The 14,241-nt window shown below is 46.8% G+C and overlaps 1 protein-coding gene across 1 annotated transcript in view; it reads left to right on the top strand.

The window, feature by feature from the left end:
• The window catches only part of LOC125739277 (A disintegrin and metalloproteinase with thrombospondin motifs 20), a 35,199-nt gene extending 24,953 nt beyond the window's left edge, over positions 1-10,246 (top strand). Inside the window, exons 16-28 of the mRNA XM_049009187.1 lie at positions 917-1,012; positions 1,630-1,796; positions 1,888-2,017; positions 2,443-2,569; positions 2,695-2,902; positions 3,032-3,196; positions 3,314-3,478; positions 3,805-3,924; positions 4,103-4,210; positions 6,294-6,458; positions 6,555-6,806; positions 6,900-7,061; positions 7,173-10,246. Of these exons, the coding sequence (XP_048865144.1) occupies positions 917-1,012; positions 1,630-1,796; positions 1,888-2,017; positions 2,443-2,569; positions 2,695-2,902; positions 3,032-3,196; positions 3,314-3,478; positions 3,805-3,924; positions 4,103-4,210; positions 6,294-6,458; positions 6,555-6,806; positions 6,900-7,061; positions 7,173-7,358 (2,051 nt within the window). The 3' untranslated portion in view covers positions 7,359-10,246. The remainder of the gene's footprint in view (positions 1-916; positions 1,013-1,629; positions 1,797-1,887; positions 2,018-2,442; positions 2,570-2,694; positions 2,903-3,031; positions 3,197-3,313; positions 3,479-3,804; positions 3,925-4,102; positions 4,211-6,293; positions 6,459-6,554; positions 6,807-6,899; positions 7,062-7,172) is intronic.
• Positions 10,247-14,241: the final 3,995 nt, after the last annotated feature.

Here is a 14,241-nt window from a genome sequence, read left to right as displayed (position 1 = left end):
CCAGCCAGTGTGACAAATGTGCTGCTGCCGTCTGTGATTGGGCCCAGGGGGCTGCTGACCGCAGCCTCCACCGTCGCCTTGTGGTTTTTTCCGCCCCAGGCAAGGCAAGGATTTCAGCATCTTTATCTGATGTCACTGAAAGAAAAACCTAAGCCTGGTCTCCAGTTGGTGGTTTCCTGAGGCCCCGGTGTGTGTTAATGTGTGGCCTGTGCTAACTTGTGTGTCTCTGTGTGGTCAGAGGGGGGATCAAACTAACTTTGCAGGCTTGCTATGCTTCCCAAAACAGCTCAAGCAGTTAGGCTCTTACATCCATCCATCCATCCATCCATCCATTTACGGACGCATCCTATTCAGGATCACGGGGGATCCGGAGCCTGTCCTCGAAGCAACGGGCACAAGGCAGGGAATAACACAGGATGGGGCACCAACCTATTGCAGACCACCCACACATACCATACACACAGACATTCACACCTATGGGCAATTTGGCATCTCCGATGCACCTCAGCATATTTTTGGACTGCGGGGGGGGGGGGGGGGGGGGAGCCCACGACAACCCGAAGAGAACATGCAAACTCCACACAAAACTCTGAAATTGTACCTTGCCGCTCTAGCAGTAATCCATTACCCCAGTGTAACTTGAAAAAGGTGCTGTTATGTAACCACATGTCCACTGATTTTGAGAATACAGATGGAGTATGACTTGAAGATTTAATGATGGGCTTGAGCTCAGTGCAGCAAGTCTGCTCGTTCACTGAGAGGTTGTGAGAATATGAGAGGTTTTAGGCAAAGGAGCTATTTCTCCTCTCTCACTCTCAGTTTGGGAGTGGTGGAGAGGGGGTTAATTGTAACTAGCACCTTATTCTGTCAGTGACACACTTGGCGTCTCACTCCCTCGTTCATGTGCTTCCTCCAGGCTACAGTGTCGTGACTCATATCCCTGCGGGGGCCTCCAACATCGACATTAAGCAGCTCAGCTACTCAGGGAAACCCGAGGATGACAACTACCTCGGTGAGCCGGCCAAATGTGTGTGTGTGTGTGTGCGGGTGAGCGCATGTGTCTGCGTGTGTTTGTGCGGGTCTGATAAACATTACAGTCCCCACAATGCGATAAAAACCCATTATTTTGATGACGTCAGGACTTTTTTTTTCAGTCCCCACAAGGGGAAATTCAACTTCATAAAAATCTGTGACTGCAATCAAAAAACTAAAGCCGAAAGATTAGAATTTTGTTTGGTTACTTATGGTTAAGATTAGGGCTGGGTAGGGGTTAGGGTGTCATTGTTCGGATTAGGGTTTTCCCCATAGAAATTAATGTAGAGTCCCCAAAAACATATAGATACATACGTGTGTGTGTGTGTGTGTGCGTGTTGGGTGTGTGAGATGACTGTATGTGGACTGCACTGGACACAGGAAAAAACAGGAGAGGCATTTGCCATCATAGCAACGCAGAAATCTTCCACATGACTGATCTGCATTTTTTCAGGAAACACATGGATTTAGTAAATGGCTTTGAGCATCAGTATTTGTTTGCATGCGATTGTTCGACTGTTTATGCCCGCAAATGTTTTCATCATATCAGGTAATAAAAATAGATTGTTTAGTAAAGTTTAATGTCTTCCCGAACAGTTTTGTCTGACAGCCAGTCAAACTTCCTTCTGAATGGGAACTTTGTGGTGGCCATGTTCAAACGGGAGATCAAGCTCAAGGGGGCTGTGATCGAGTACAGCGGCTCGGACGTCGCGGAAGAGCGGATCAACTGCAGCCAGAGGATCCGGGAAGAGTTGGTGCTGCAGGTAGGCCCCGCCCCCTCTCTCTTGCAGTGCTCGGTTGGCGCCTGTTTGACACTGGCATACCTGCGGAGTGACTGGGCTCTCTGTGGCGCAGGTGTTATGTGTGGGGAACCTGCACAGCCCCGACGTCCACTATTCTTACAGCGTCCCTGTGGAGCGGCTGAGCCAGCGGTACCTGTGGGATCCCAGCGGCCCCTGGCTGGACTGCAGCCGCAAGTGTCAAGGTAATAATAATAATCATTATTATAATAATAATTATTAATATTATAGCACTTTTCATACGTGGAATGCAGCCCAAAGTGCTTCACGTATGAGATTGAAATAAAACCACAGACTGAGAAGTAACTAATGTGCAGCCCAGTGAAATTATATAAAGATGGAATAAATCTAAATAAAATGAATAAGTGAGAGTAAAAAAAGCTAAATAAATAAACAAATAAAATATAATAAAAGATAAAGGAATCAAAATGTTAGAGTTTAATCAGCTCGTAAAAACTGGAAATTAGGAGAGTAGGAGAATAAAAGGAATTATACTGAAATATACCTGGGTACCGTGGGGCTTCCCTCGTGCTTCTGGGTCGTGGGCTTTATGTGGGTGCGAGGCTGGGGGCCCCATGGTTCACGCCAGCCGGCCTTCCCCCCCGTGCAGGTGAACGGCGGCGCCGGGCAGCCTGTGTGCGCGAGAGTGACCGCCTGGTCGTGTCCAGCCAGAAGTGCCAGTACCTGCCGCGGCCGCAGGACACAGCGGAGGCCTGCAACGCCGACTGCGAGCTCAGGTGGGCACCGGCGGCCGGTCTATCGGGACCTCGGCCGTCTGTTTCTGAGATTCAGATCCGCTTCTGTGTCTCTTTGTACTTTTGTTGGCCGCCATCACCAGCACGTAGGAATCTTGCCCCTGCAGGTGGCAGGTATTGGGCAGGAGCGAGTGCTCCTCCAGGTGTGGCCCCGGCATCCTCACCCGGGACGTCCGGTGCGTGAGGTACACCCTAGGAGGACCCAATCAGCTGGAGTCGGATCAGGCCTGTGCCCACCTGCCCAAGCCCCCTGCACGTGAACCCTGCCACGGACAATGTCTCCAGCAGAGCTGGCACTATGGGGCCTGGTCCCAGGTATGCACCAGCAGAGAGAGCACTGGTAAAGGTGGTGTCTTGTGTCTTTCATGAACTCCGAACCTCTGGCATGTTGTGGTCTAACTGTGTTTGTGGTGGGGTCACGGTGGGTGGGGGGGGTGGGGATAGTGCTCCAAGAGTTGTGGGGGCGGCTCCAGGACCCGAAGCTCGTACTGCACAGACCACCTGGGCCGCCGCCTGGCGGAGCGGCAGTGCGCCGGCGTTCCGCGCCTGGAGGCGGAGCCCTGCAGAGAGGAGGCGTGTCCCGGCTGGCTGGTCAACGAGTGGAGCGAGGTGAGCGTATCCTGCACGCAGTGCAGTGGGAACCTCCCTGGCTCTCTGGGCGGGTCTCCTCCTCCTTTCCTCTGCCTCAGGTCTTTCTCTTCCTCCTCCTCTTCCTCTCTCTCTCAGTGCCTGGCCACGTGTGGGGTGGGCGTCAGACGCCGGCAGGTACACTGTGCTCGGGACCAGGAGAGGCTGAGTGACTGGATGTGTGACCACGGCACCAAGCCCTCTGCCGTGGGCCCCTGCCAGCTCCCACAGTGTGCCTCCTGGCAGGCTGGCCCCTGGGCCCCGGTGAGGCCCCTGCAGGCCATTGCAGCCGTACCGATAAACTTACCTCATTCTGCATCTCATACATTAAGATGTCCCAACACATGTACACAGGGACATGTACTTACATGTGGCACCACAGTGTGTTTTTTATTAACAATCACGTGAAATTACAGAGGTGGAAATTGTGGTTACTTGATAGCTGAGTACCGTGTCCTTCATAATATCCATTGCTGTTGCTGAGCACACAAATGGCATCGCCGATCTTGATTTCTGTTGCTGGTGAAACCGATTCGAAGATGGAACTGGAGTATTAGCCAGTGGCAGTCATTCGTTGCCCTTCATTGCAGTGTCCTGTCACCTGTGGGCGGGGCTACCAGATGAGGGCGGTACACTGTGTGTCTGGGATCCATGGGCGGACAGTCAGCGACCGTGAGTGCAACGCAGCCACCAGGCCCATTGACAGCCAGGTGAATGTGTCATTTTTTGAGCGTTGGCTTACGTCTGTGTCTTTTCTGTAAGATGTCGAATGAGATGCCTTGATTGTTCGTTCACCAACAAGCAATCCCAGCACTGGTCAGTAGAGTCAACGTAAGTGTGGCTGTGCTTTCTGATTCAGTTGGTAACCTCACCTCTTTCCCTGAGCAGGACTGTGATGTCTCCACCTGCCCCCCATCGGCCCCCGCCCTCAGCACCGCACAGCCTTCTGACGTAGGACAACCCCGACCTCAGTGGCGTTATGGATCCTGGACTGCGGTAAGCCATGGAGCCACAATGACCCAAACGCCAAACACCCACTCTCCAGACAAGGTCTTAACTGTATTCAACTGTGTTTGGTCAGTCTGTCATCCATGTTTGTGCAGGTGACGTTGGTAACACTTTACTTAAAGCTCTCATCTATAATGCACTATAGATACCTTCATAATGCATTATAATGGTCGATATAAGCATTAAGGATGCTTTGTACTGCATTATGAAGGAATCTATAGTGCATAAAGCATCCATGATACATAATAAACATAACTACAGTGGTACCTCAGTACTCAAACTCATTATAACTTGAATTTCTTAAAAGTTGAACCAACCAGTTCGAAAAACAATGACCTAGAACTCGATCTGAATCTCAGATCCAGAATCTCGAACCGTGAACACCAACCTAAGATACCTTGTACACGCGGGGAAATGAGTCACGCGGCACGTCGCTCAGCGGTAACAAAGGGTAACGCTTCAATCTCAGCCTTGCATTCGCTATGATAGCATCGTTTACTGGTGATAGTCCTTTTTTTTACTGAAAATGTCCGATAATACACTGTACTTAATATCATTTTAGTAGCCATTGCTCAGCAAAAAGTTATGCAATAGTTGCACAAATTTTTTTTTTTACTTTACACATTGTTTGGATACATTTATTTTCTTACTTTACAAATTACTACTTTGATAAATGTGATTAAATGTGTTTAGTATATGCTCTTCTTGTTTTATCCTGTTCATTTTGTGTTTAAATGCTAAAAAAAAACATTTAGGAGTAATTTTTTGGGCCCAGGAACCAATTAACTGGTTTTCCATTATTTCTTATGGGGACAAATTCGATCAGAACTCAAACTTTTCAGGATTCGAACCCGAGTTCTGAACGGATTAAGTTCGAGTTCTGAGGTAGCACTGTATAATGTGTTATGCCTGGTTAAATATATTTATAGTCATGATTATAATGCTTTATGAATGCATTATAATGTCTTATGAATGTGTTCATAGATTGTTATAGATATGCATTCATAGAAAGTGTTACTGTGAGGTTCTTTACATTTATCTATGCATGTTTGCCGTATATGTACATTTTATTTTTATTTGGAGGGTCTTCATTCGCAACATGTAATTAAGGCAGAAAACATGCAACGGGCAAACTGGTGTCAGGAAACCACTTAGCTGCTAAGTGCCACTCAGATAAGCTTCCATGAAAGAAGGGGAACGGGATCTTAATGAACAGAGCTCAGAACCTCACAGCAGACAGCTGTGCAAGTATCACCCAAGAGGGAATCTAGTGAGAAGTATGTCTGATATACAAAATCAAAGCATGCAAGTGAGGGCCCGCAAAGAGCTTCACTGGAGTGAGTCAGTGCGGACAGTGAGCCGCTACGGTCAGCTGAGGTGAGTAAGGCATTTCTGGAAGGTTCAGAGAGGAGCTCAAGACAGGATTCCAAACTCGGTATGTGTCACTTTTTTCTGTGGAACAGTCATTAGCTGGACTGTGTGAGTTTGTGCTGCCGTTCTGTGATTATTCTGTGATTTAAACTGAGGTTGAGATTTTTTTTTATTACTTAGAAAAAGAATGTGTATACTTTTCAAGGCCATTAATGTTCTTTCACCTCTGTCATTTTGAAGTATACCGTTTAATTATGTGTGTACGACTTGAACCTCAAGCAGTGTTTGAAAGATGTAATACCAGTGAAAGCACAGTTCTTAAATAGCATGAAAAATCCTCAAGTGGGGTTTTTTGGAGTGCTCTTTGTCACACGCGAAAGGCAAACGCCATCGCTGAGTGCATCGAATGACCCTTCACTGACTGGCGATTTTCATTGTACCTAATCCCTCACTTTACTTTGGCTACTGCCAAAGAGATCGCTGGAATTTTTTTGATGAGAGAATTTATAACTCTGAGTGTCTTAAGGAGCCCTCTGTACATAGTAGTTAAGGTTTTTTTGCGCTGTCATGTCAAAGAGCTCTTTACTTGAGGGGAAGTCTTGGGTGAAGATCTACATCTTTTGCATGTGTGTTGTGTGTGTGTGACACATCATGGATCATGTGCGTGTCTGACGGCGTGCTTGCTTCCTGTGTGTTGCAGTGCTCCGTCTCCTGTGGGAGGGGCCTGCGGGCTCGTTATGTCAGCTGCAGGGACCCCCTTGGGGAAAAGATGGACGAGTCGTCCTGTGCTTACCTGCCCCGCCCTGCGGAGTCCACCGCCTGTTTCAGCCCATGTGGCCAGTGGCGGGTCGGAGAGTGGTCCCCCGTAGGTGATGTCGTTGCCCGGCCTCGCTTTGCTCTGATGGTCTTTGCTAGTTCTGTTGTTTATGAGCTGATACATCGCATCCCACTCTGCCCCCAGTGTTCAGTGACGTGTGGTGTGGGCCAGTACAAGCGGAAGGTGATGTGCTCCACCTACAGCCACCAGGTGGAGGACAGCTTCTGCTCTGCCGACGAGCGGCCCAGCGCCATGCAGGAGTGCAGGGGAGTGCCCTGCCCCTCCGTGTACCACCTGGCACCTCAGGGTCCGACTGACCCACACACTCACCCCGGACACAGCAGCAGGAATGTCACTCCTGTCATCCACCAGTGGCGGACGGGCCCTTGGGGAGTTGTATGTTTTTCCTCTGGCTGCCCTGTTCACATCATATATGTGTCTTCCGTTTCGCTTCACATGTGTCACGCACACTCTCCTGTGTGCGCACAGTGTTCCCAGACCTGCGGGGGTGGATTCCAGCGTCGGGCAGTCGTGTGCCAGGATGCGGACGGGCGCACCGCTAGCCAATGCGAGCCAAGGGTGAAGCCAGCGGAGTCCAGGAGCTGCGACTTGGGACCCTGTCCCCAGTGGGTCTACGGCGTCTGGGGAGAGGTGAGAGGAGGACCCTGGGGCAGGAGGGACAGTACGGGGGCTGTGTGACTCTCTAGTGTGCATCCATACTGCCTGCAGTGTATCCTCATTTAAAGTGCCCCTGTCTCACAGTGCACCCAAACCTGCGGTGGGGGGCAGCGTTCTCGTCTCGTGGTTTGCCAGCAGTCATATGGCCAAAGCCTGAACGAGCACAGCTGCAGCACTGTGGAGCGTCCAGCGGATGTGGAGCGCTGTAACATGCAGCCGTGCCCGGGGGGAACTGCGTGGCCCAGAAGACCATGGAAACCAGCGCGATGACGGACGTGTCCCCCTCCCTGATCCAACTGGAGTGGTAGCTCCCGGTAGCACGCCTAGTGGATCACTGAGCCAGCCAATGGGAAGCCCAGGGGTTCTTTGGCCCAGCCAATGGGAAGCTGCGGTTGACATTAACCTGGAAACCCTCAGAAGTGTGTGGCCTCACAGTAATGGTGCTCGGAAACTGGGAATCACAAATTTAGCCTATTGTGTCCAGTACTGAAATATTTAAATGACTTATATTGGATATTTGAATTGTAAAGTGCATGTCTTGTACTATTAGCAAAGTATATGTGTATATTTGTGTATAAGAGTTTAATTTTATTACCTTTATTAAACAGCAATATGGCTGTTGTATATACTGTACTATATATACTGAATACCAGAGGGGGGTAATTCAGATTCTTAAAAAGTACGAATCCAGACCAAGATTTTGTTTCAAACAATTTGTTCAGTATAAAGAGTCACAGTCTCTAATTACTCAACTGGTTGGTTGAAACAAAATCTTTTGTCTGGATTCGTACTTTTATATGGACTTTCCACCTTTGCTGAATACACTGTACAAAGAATATGTATATAATAAATATATATAATCTTTGTACAATATTTAATATTTAATATGTGTTAATATTCAGTATGTTCTTAAAGTTGGTTTTATACATATTAAACTGGTGCTCTGAGGCCCTGAAGAAGTTAAGTAATTTGAAAACGGTGCTCAATCTCTATCGGGGTGAATGTTTTTAAGTAGCCCAATAAAAAGCGTTATTCTTTTCTCAGACGTAGTTTATGAAAGTGGATAAAATAAAATACAGAAATTAGTCATGACAAAGAAGGTCTATTAATGGCGTGTAAGACACGCTTCATAACCATAAAGGCAGAGCGTAGCGGCCTTTCGCGACTGAATTACATGAATGATCCTCTGTCTCTCGGTGCTGTCTTAAAGTGAACCTTAAAGTGAATTTCAGTGACATTATCCTAACAGCGCAGTCTGAATTTGCTTAGTGTAAAGAGGCCATTTAATGTAGCAGCTGGACTGTTAATGATGTTAATGTCGACTCATGTGCCTGCAGGTATTGATTCTCTTATCAAATTGTGAATTGCCTAATGTCTCTGACCAAATGTCACAAGTCCTGTGCTTATGGAAAATGCAACTCAGTACCTCTGCCATGTACCTTTTTCGTTCTGTTTCACGTAAACCAAATCTGTAAAGGACCAGTATCTGCACATTTTATTTATTCCTTAAAATTTAACTAATTATTTTTTTTCTCCCTCTGCCTGCTGGGGCCCTGTTTCATGAGGAGTTCCTGCTTAGCCAGATAACTTGTCGGATTTAAGGCCGTCTGGGCTATATGGACTTTGCGCTAAATGTAAGTGAAGAGATAAAGCCCATGTAGCCCAGACGACCTTAAATCCAGAGCAAGAAATGCTGCTGCCTGAAACAGACTCCAGGTCCCAGTCTTTCTTGTGTGGTGCTTTGCTCTTAGGTAGCCGGATGTTGCCTCTGTATTAATTACAATCTTCTTGCAGCCATTTTTTAATGTATTTATTTCATGTTAAATATGTACTGTGAAAATTGATAATAAGAAAATTGCTGCAGAATTTGCACAATTTCCTGTTGGTTTGTGTCTGACATACTTGGCTTATTTGGTCTGAATCCATTACTTTTAGGAACCAGAAACATCTGGCTATATTAGGGTGACCAGATAATCCATGTCAGCGAGGACACTGTGAGCTACGACAGGATTCGTAAACCACCATTTTGACTAAAAGGACCTGGATTACACTTTAGCACTGAGTTATTGCTGTGTGCTGATTGGTCAGTCTCCTATAATCATGCATGTGTCACTAACGTTAATGTGAAACAGCTGGATGAGTCTTTCAAACAAGGAAACGAACCAGTCAAAGCAGAAGAGGAACCGAACTATTTATCCAAGCACAGGAGACTTTCAGTTTTAAAGTAGCTTGTGAAACTGGAAGTAGCTCATCGTGGATTATCTGATTACTCTAGGCTATATCATTTATGTTGTTTGTCGTGTGCATTTGGCAAAGAGCTGCAACGTCAGATTGGTGGTGCAGCCAGATAAAGGCAGGGATCCCTCTGCATTAAGCTCAGCTGAAGGTTCAGGATATGGAGCTGTTGACAGCCATGGTGGCCATTAGGGGAGGTGCGGGGGGAGGTACATTCATCACGTCTCCCGAACGGGAGCTCAAGGACCGGCACTGCTCTTCTGTAACATCTTCACTTTTTCCTTAGACAAATTCATTCAAATTCGCGAGATGATGATGTCGTGCACATAGGAATAGGATGGGACAGTGTGAACAAAGCGGCCATATTTGTTTTGGTACATGAAGCCGATTAGAGCATGGAATGGTGGGGGAAGTGCTGGGTTTTGCTGTGAGACTCTGGGCCAGCTGCTGCAGCTCAGTGCCTGTCACCATCCCCAGAGGAAGATAAGATAAACGGGGAGCTCAGGGCTCACACGGGACACGGCACATGCGGCAGGAGTCTAGCCTGGGGCGGTCAAAGTGTATTTATATGATTTCAAAGGACAGGAAGGTGGCTATAGGAGCAGCTTCTTCTGGGGGAGAACTTTAGAGGGACATTTTATTACTCTACACACGATGTAATCTGTTTGAGAAATGGATCTAAAGGAGATGTTTGGATTGCTCTGAATGCGACGTCCTGCATATGAATGCATTCATCATTCAACGGGCCCTTAGGCATTACAGCAAATGTATGATCTGACTTTTTTTTTCTACCTGTAGACTGGATTGATTATACCCCATCGCTACATTTCACATGTCTGCGCTAGTTTTTATATGGAGGACACAAAATCCTTTGTAAATTGTAAATTGCAGAAAAATACATACAAACTTGGTGCCATGTTTTTTATACGTTTCATTCTCCTGTTTCTTTCTGGTAGGTGTGCAGACCCCCCCATGACAAAATGAACCTTCGGGATGTCTGCCGCTGGTTCACATCTGTGTGCAATTTCAGTAATAAGGTTTGCTTGAATGCATTTGGTGTGAAACGTAAAACGTGCTGCTTTGACAATAATGGTAATTGGTATTAATCAGCGTTGGCAGGCTGTCTTATCTGTAGAAGTGAAAAATCCCCCGCTTTTCCCAAGAATTTTTTCCAACCAGCACTACCCTATTTTCCACTGCCTGTCTTGTGTCTGCGCTGCCTGCTTTAATAATACACCAACTTCAGTTGTATTAGAAGTATTAGAAAAGTATTCAGAGGAAAATATTTTTATCTTTGAATACAATAAACTTTTGCAGGAGCATATATTTAAAGCAGTGTAATGCAGTTTCAAGGATATGCAACATTGTTTAATTAGTTGCATATCTTCATATTAATTTTTTAAATAGATTTTATAATTTAGTTCCTTCCATGCCCTGCTTTCAGTTATTTGCTTCACGTCATGAAGACGCGACTGGCCAGAAGATGGTCATGTCCTTGTGGGAACTGGAATGGTCACAGCGTAGCTTTGGGTCCATTTCTCTCTTCGGGGTTGAGCTCCCATGCCTGCTTGCATTCTGGGTAACACATGTGGATTAATGAGCGCATTGTGGTCTGCCTGGGGAAGTCAGTGTGCTTTCCTACATTTAACAGCACTCGGATATTTCCCACGGGACGTGGGATTTGGCCGACCTGTCACACATAGATGACGAATAAGTAATATGCTGCCTCTCTTCCTTGCAGATGTGTGTAGGAATGTGTTGAATTTAAAGGTGTCAGTTGTCTGTAGTATCACCTATCACTTCATTTAAATTCATTTAAAAGATTTTAAAAAATTACACACTACATTAGGAGCGTCAACGTGAGTGTTACTGAAATCTGTATTTCATCTGGCATCGGTAACAGTGTGTGGGAGTGAGTTTCCTCCTTGCAGTTGTTGACAAGAAAAGGTGTTAATTTTCTTAATGAATAGATCACAGACCTCATTGTCTGAGACTGAATAAATTGCATGATCTTGATGTCATCACTGGAGTAGACCGGGCCTGAAATTAGGCGTCACCTGTCTATATCTGCTGTTTAAAATTTGTTTTTAAAAATATAATCCTCAAATTATAAAGACCTAGTCAGATTTTATCAGTTGAGTTTTAATATAAAATTTTGTGTCATGTGTACGAAACAATCTAGTTTTCTGGTGAAAAGTAAAATTTTAACAAAGATACATTTATTTATATATCTCATAATGGCAGTTTCTATATGGATTGTTACATTTTTATGCTTTTGCTACAGTGTGTCTATGGAAGGGGCTCAAATAAGGAGGGTGGATATACCTCTGGTCTTCTGCCAGCATCTCTATCGGAGTCGGGCGCTTGTGGCATCAAAAACGTTTCTTGACCCGGCACCGTGTTAAACGAAGGCAGGTTTCTCAATGAAATCAGCTGAAGCTAAACAGGGAGGGGCAGACTGACCTCAGCCTAGTGTGTTTATTTATTCTTGGGGAACGTGGAGGCTGACATAATCACCCCATGTGTTTCTGTGACTGGCAGGGGAACCCCTGTGACCTTCCGAGAGGAGGGAAGCCCTGTGGGACATGCCAGGGAAATCTAAAATCACATCTCAGAACTGAAAAGCAGACATGAAACAGCTAACGATATAATCACGGGGAGTACAGCATTCACAGAAATTGCTTGCTGACACTTTAGTACTATCATTTTAATGTTCACTGTCTTGTACCTCACAGTAATGTGGTTATATAAAGTAATTGGGCATCGCTGGGGAGTTCCCACGGAGAGCCGACGGCTGTCTGACACCTCGGAAAGCAATTAAACCGCACAAACGAGCTTCCCAAGGGAGAGCAAAGATGCTTTTCCGTTTGACTTTCAGCTGCAGCGCCTGCGTCACTGGCTCCAGTGGAAGTGTGTTTACAGCGCCCATTAATCACCAGCCTTGCTGAAAGGCAGACGGGTCTGTCAGCTAAGGAGTGGAGTGGAATAAAGCTGTTCTACATTACGCAGGGAACTAACAATAGGAAGAACCCTGCTATCTGCAGGAATGTGCTGTCGGTGTAGGGATGACATGTATTGCTCAAAACATTCACTAAATGCCCACTTAATTAGTGTCTGTGAGTGCCATCTGTAGGTTGTATATTTACATGCTGAACGGAACTCTGGACCTATTCGCTGTTCGGAGAAATAGTTCTCTTCATCTTGACCTGACACTGGCTGTCGTTTGGAAGTAACAGATTTTGCCCTTTTCACTATGCTGTGTGCGACTTGGCAGCACAACTCACACCTCCGGTATGACGGCGACAGCTTGTGTCTCTATTTGTGTGCAGGTTTTGCTGGCAGGAACATGGTTATTGTGGTCTGACTTCCACTGTCCACTATCCCTGCAAGTTTTCAACCACTGCGCACAGGAATTTTATCTTGACCTACGCAGTTTTAGTATAGATTTTTCAGTTCATGAATTTTTTTTAATTGCGTCCTTATATTCTGATCTGTCTGGAATTTTATAACTCTCCAGGGATTCGGTCAGGGTGCCAAGTGACAGATTCCCGGTTATGTGGCACAGGAACCACCCCCCCCGATGACATTGGTGTCGCACTCAGAAAAATGGTACTTGTATAACTGTAACATTACTTTGCTATGCGTGGGACGCTTTTCATGAGTCACTCTGAGAGCAAGCCTACGGGGGCTGTAAGGCCGCGCAGTGCAGTCATGTCAACAGCTTTCAGATTCTGTTCTGTCGGTCTCTGTGAACCCCTGTGAGTCTCTCTCAGTCCTGCTGGTGCCCGGAGTTGGTTATGGTGTTGCCCTCCTTTCCATTTGCGGTTGGGGCTCTGGAGCTGCGGATGGTCGGTGGTTCATGTTGACTTACGGCAGCTTCTTGGCTCCTCACTAAGTGGTGTTGGCTTTCAGAAGGATACCCTCCTAAGGAAACCCAATAGCCGCTGGGCCAGCCTCAGGAGTCATGTTTACTCAAGTGTCTACATCTCAGAAAAAGCCAGAGAGAGAGCTAGAGCGAGCGAAGGCAGGGTGTGTGTTCTCCTCGGAATGTACTCCGACTTGCCAGATTATCTTCCTGTCATGACAGTGATATGTCAACTCTGTCAACCGTGAACTACTTCTTCGGGTCAATTTGTATCCATTTCAGGAGCCTGTCTTTCTTCTCGTGTTCGCGTTCTTGACCGGAGCCAGGGTGACGTACTAGTGCGTCATGCTAAACGTGCCAAGCGGGGTCCTGCTTGCTCTGCTTGCTGAGCTGTGGCACCCTGGATCACATTGAGCGTGTCTGAATTTGCGGGCTGGCCTGGATGAAGTATTGGGGGGGGGGCAGCTGTGTTGGGGAGTTAGTGCGTGTAGGTAGGGACACCCGGGACGCCAGTGAGAGGGTGGAGGGGTATCTGTTTGTATGGAAGGGAGGGGTTGTTGTTTTCTCCTTGAAGGTGAAAGATCTACAGCTGGGAGTCATACCCCCCTCCCCCCCCCCCCATCTGCTCCACGGCACAGTGCTCACCAGCTGCTCACATCCACAACACGTGTGGTTTTGACCTCAAGCCCTTAGAACAAGACCCTGAGTGTCGGTGCATCCCGCGGTAAGATCTCCGTCACCCTCAGTGTCGCTTGTAGTGTCATCTGTGACGTGTGCTGCTTGCAATCCCTGCTGTATCCTTGGTGTTCAAGGTGTTACTGTTACCCAGCATGAAATGTTAAACACAGACATGTCTGCTGGTGTTGAGAAACATAACAGTAAAGTAAGCAGCTGGCTTTGTTTCTAAGGTCTGCTATACGGCTAATTTTGGGGGGCATCCCCAGACTGTATAAGTTAACTGTGAAGTATTCAGCTTCGGTTAATGTCAGCTAGTGTGTTCTCACTATTTTCACTGTGCTTCTCCAGTGATGTCTTGGTAGGAGATCAGATCGA

The sequence above is a fragment of the Brienomyrus brachyistius genome, chromosome 3, assembly GCF_023856365.1.
Source record: "Brienomyrus brachyistius isolate T26 chromosome 3, BBRACH_0.4, whole genome shotgun sequence".
Taxonomy (NCBI): domain Eukaryota; kingdom Metazoa; phylum Chordata; class Actinopteri; order Osteoglossiformes; family Mormyridae; genus Brienomyrus; species Brienomyrus brachyistius.
This window is presented reverse-complemented; position numbering and strand designations above follow the sequence as displayed.